Source organism: Phaethon lepturus, unplaced genomic scaffold (assembly GCF_000687285.1).
Source record: "Phaethon lepturus isolate BGI_N335 unplaced genomic scaffold, ASM68728v1 scaffold23315, whole genome shotgun sequence".
NCBI classification, from domain to species: Eukaryota; Metazoa; Chordata; class Aves; order Phaethontiformes; family Phaethontidae; genus Phaethon; species Phaethon lepturus.
Window position 1 is genome coordinate 15334 of NW_010540164.1, and position 3440 is coordinate 18773.

Genomic DNA, 3440 nt, shown 5'->3' on the forward strand with positions numbered 1-3440 from the left:
CCAGGTAAGGCAGCATGGGCCCCACAGGGAAACCAGCTCAGCAGGAGCTGGGGGTAAGAGCAGGGATGGGGGCACGCCACGTCTTCAGCCAAGTGACACTAGGGTGGCAGAGCCGGTGATAGGACCCAGGAGCCCTGCCCCAGCCTTCCCTGCCCACCCAGAACTGGGACAGGACCTCCCCATCCCAGCTCAGCTCTCTGGACACCCGCAGCAGACACCCACCAGTGTGCAGCAGCATGTGTCGGATGAGCACCCTCTTGTGTGCAGTGGCGAAGGCGCACTCGGTGCATTTGTGGATCTTCTCGTTGGCGTGCATCTTGCCAACATGGTCATGAAACTGTACGGGGTTGAAAGTGGCATAGGGGCAGAAGCTGCACTGGAGCTGCTCGCTGCCTGGGTGCCCCTGCTTTTTGTGCTTGCGGAAAACATGCTTGTTGGAGCAGATGAAGTCACACTGCTGGCAGTGGAAGGCATAGTGGGTTTTTCGGTGAGCCTCCATGGCCTCGGCCGTGCCAAAGAGCAGCGAGCATGCATGGTACTTGCACTCTACCGCCTTGATGCCATGAGCATCCTTGAGGTGACGGACAAACTCCTTCCGGTCCTCTGCACAATAGTTGCAGCCACCCTGGAAGCAGCTCAGCCTCTTGGGCTCAGCTTTGTGAGTCTTCAAGTGCTCTTTGAGGGCCTGGCTGAGACGAAACTTCTCCTCGCAGACAGGGCACGAATAAACATCGGAGTAGAAGTTGGAGATGTCCTCGTGCATGCTGGCCATGTGGCGGTTGAGTGCGTTCTTCTCCACCGAGCTGTAGTGGCAGAGTGGGCAGCGGTGGGCCTTCTCGCCTGTCTCCCGCATCATGTGGATTTTCAGCTTGCTTTTGCTGGTGAAGTACTTGTGGCAGTTGGGGCACTGCAGGCTGGGGTCAGGGAAGTGCAAGTGGAGATGCTCCACCAGGTGCGTCCGCTTCTTGAAGCACCGCTTGCATTCGGGGCACATGTGGGTTTTGTAGAGGTACTCGGAGCCCTCCGCAACGTCCCCTGTGAGAGCAGAAGAGGAGGAGACATTCAGCAGGGAAGAGACAGAGAGCACAGGCAGATGTTCTCTCCCCGATCCAGCTGTGCCAGTGTGAGGGCTTATCACACATGCGGTCATGCAGCAGCCATCTACTTAGAGGGACCATCTCCACCCCAAGCCACCAGCATCATTCAGATAGTCTCTTTCCAGCTCAACACTGGCAAAGATGATCCAGTGCAGCCTGAATCAGGCCTGCCCACGTGGCTCCCCAGTTCCCCAGAGCCAGGAAGACTTTTGCCTGAGCAGAGGCTGGGAACTTGGAGGAGAGGAGGGACGTGTTTGCCTGGGCAGAGGGCAGGGAGAACAGTGCATTGGTACATGCAGGAGATGTGGTGCTGCTGGATGGCATGGGACCCCCAGGTTCCACCAGCCCATGTTTCATTGCCAGTCTCAAGGCTGTGCTGCTTGTTTGTAAATAAAAAGCCTGAGAAGCTCCCGGTACAGCCCTGCATCCTACCTTTGAAGTGCTGTGCCTGGGGCACCCTGGCTTTCTCGGGAGCAGCCTTCCTGTCCTCTTTGGCCTTGCCTTTGCAGGGGCTGTCGCCATCCTCTTCTGGCACCTCCTCCCTGCCGCTGTCCGGGGTCTGCCCCTCCAGGGAGCCTTCGATGGGGCCTGCGGGCTTTGCCGGCCTGGCTTCTGCTGCAGCAGCTTCCCAGCCAGGGTGGCAATTCTCTTCCTCCTCCTGCCCTTCTTCTGCTCCTTCAGTGGGGAAAAAGAAGAGATCATCATGCTCCAGGTGAGAGGGAGTGACCCCAATCACCCAAATATGTGCAAAAAGCCTCCTGGCTGAGATGGGGGACACAAACTGGGCTGCAGGGAGGAAGAAAAGCTGCAGAGCGCCACTGGAACACAGGGGTCCCTGGCTCTCCATCAACATAACCTCGGCCCCCACTCCTCCCAGTTGTCACTGGGACACAGTCAGCCTCTGCGGCACCCACAGGCCCTCACCCCCCGACCCAGCCATACCTGACAGCAGGACACAGTGCTGCTTGAGGCCATTGGGGGCTGAGCCAAGGGTGCTGCCCATTGTGGGAGTCTGAGTCTCGGTGGGGGGCTCCGTAGTGTGGCCCTTCCTGTGCTGCCAGAAGAGCTTGGCGTTGGCCGTGACGAAGTTGCAGTGGCTGCAGTGGAAGGGAAAGTGGGTGCGGTGGTGCTGCTCCATGTCACGGCGGCTGGGGAAGAGCAGGGGGCAGGCACGGTAGGCACAGGACACGGGGGAGGCCCCATGCAGGCGGCGCAGGTGGCTACGCAGTTGCTTTCGGTCCTCTGTGGCGAAGCAGCAGCCCTTCTTGGGGCAGGGCAGGGCTCCTGGTGGGGCACGGTGGGTCCTGAAGTGCTCCTTGAGTTCACTGGGCTGCACAAATGTCTCCTGGCAGACAGGGCACAGCAGGTGCTCGGGAGCGGAGCCCTCCTGCACACTGGCTCCAGGTGGCTCTGAGCCCCCCAGCTCACTCTGGCCCTCACCGGCAGGAGCTGACAGTGCCCCAGGGAGCTCCAGGTGCCCCGGCGGGGCCAGCAGCAGGCACTGGTGCTGGGACAGCAAGGAGGCCTCTGAGAAGCTCTGGCCGCACCTCTCACAGAAATACAGCTCCACCACTTTGACCAGCACCTCTGCAGAAAGTGAGGGGTGAGGATTAGAAAGGGCTTTCGCCAGGCACAGAGCTTGGGACTGGCAGTTCAGTTCCAGCTCCCAACAAAGAGGATAAACCCCTGTTGCCACAAATTACAGTTTGGAGAACTGCAGCCCTGCCCCTGCCTGGGGTACCCCAGGATGCATGCTCCCATCAGAGAGTGAACACCATCACCCAGGAGACCACGATGACCAGGTCTGTCCCTTAGCACCTTCAAGGCACCCAGAGATATGATATGAGGGCAGCTCAGCCCCATTCCTAGCAGGATGCCCCCACACTGGACCCAGGTGAGAAGCATGCTGGGGGAGGCGGCCCAGGATGAAGATCTCCACCTGGACCCTAGCGACAGCCCGGAGTGACCCCATCACCTGGCCTGAGGCTCCCACAGCCATCCCTCCCCATTCGCACACCCAGCTTGTGTCAGGTCTGCATGGAATGGTAGCACCAGACACATGACGCACACGGGGTCAGGGATATGAGGGCACCGTGGTGGGCCCAAGGTGCAGCTGGAGGGGACAAGGGTCCTAGCCAGATGTCTCTCCCTCTGTTAAGTGTCATGGGGCCCACACTGCCCTACCTGCACCCCATACCTGTGGCATTGGACGTGTTGCTCAATGTCATGTTGCCAGCCACAGCTTCGATGAATATTTCCACATTGCTTCCTTCAGTATGAGCCCGTTCCCCATGCATCGACGCCTCTGCCAGCAGCAAGTCCTGGCTGGCAGTCAGCGGGGGC

General features: G+C 59.8%; 1 protein-coding gene across 1 annotated transcript in view; it reads right to left on the reverse strand.

Moving 5' to 3' along the window:
* The window catches only part of ZNF142 (zinc finger protein 142), a 9669-nt gene that overhangs the window by 5980 nt on the left and 249 nt on the right, over positions 1-3440 (reverse strand). The window contains 4 exon segments of the mRNA XM_010287370.1: positions 223-1035; positions 1530-1772; positions 2040-2684; positions 3295-3440. Of these exon segments, the coding sequence (XP_010285672.1) occupies positions 223-1035; positions 1530-1772; positions 2040-2684; positions 3295-3440 (1847 nt within the window).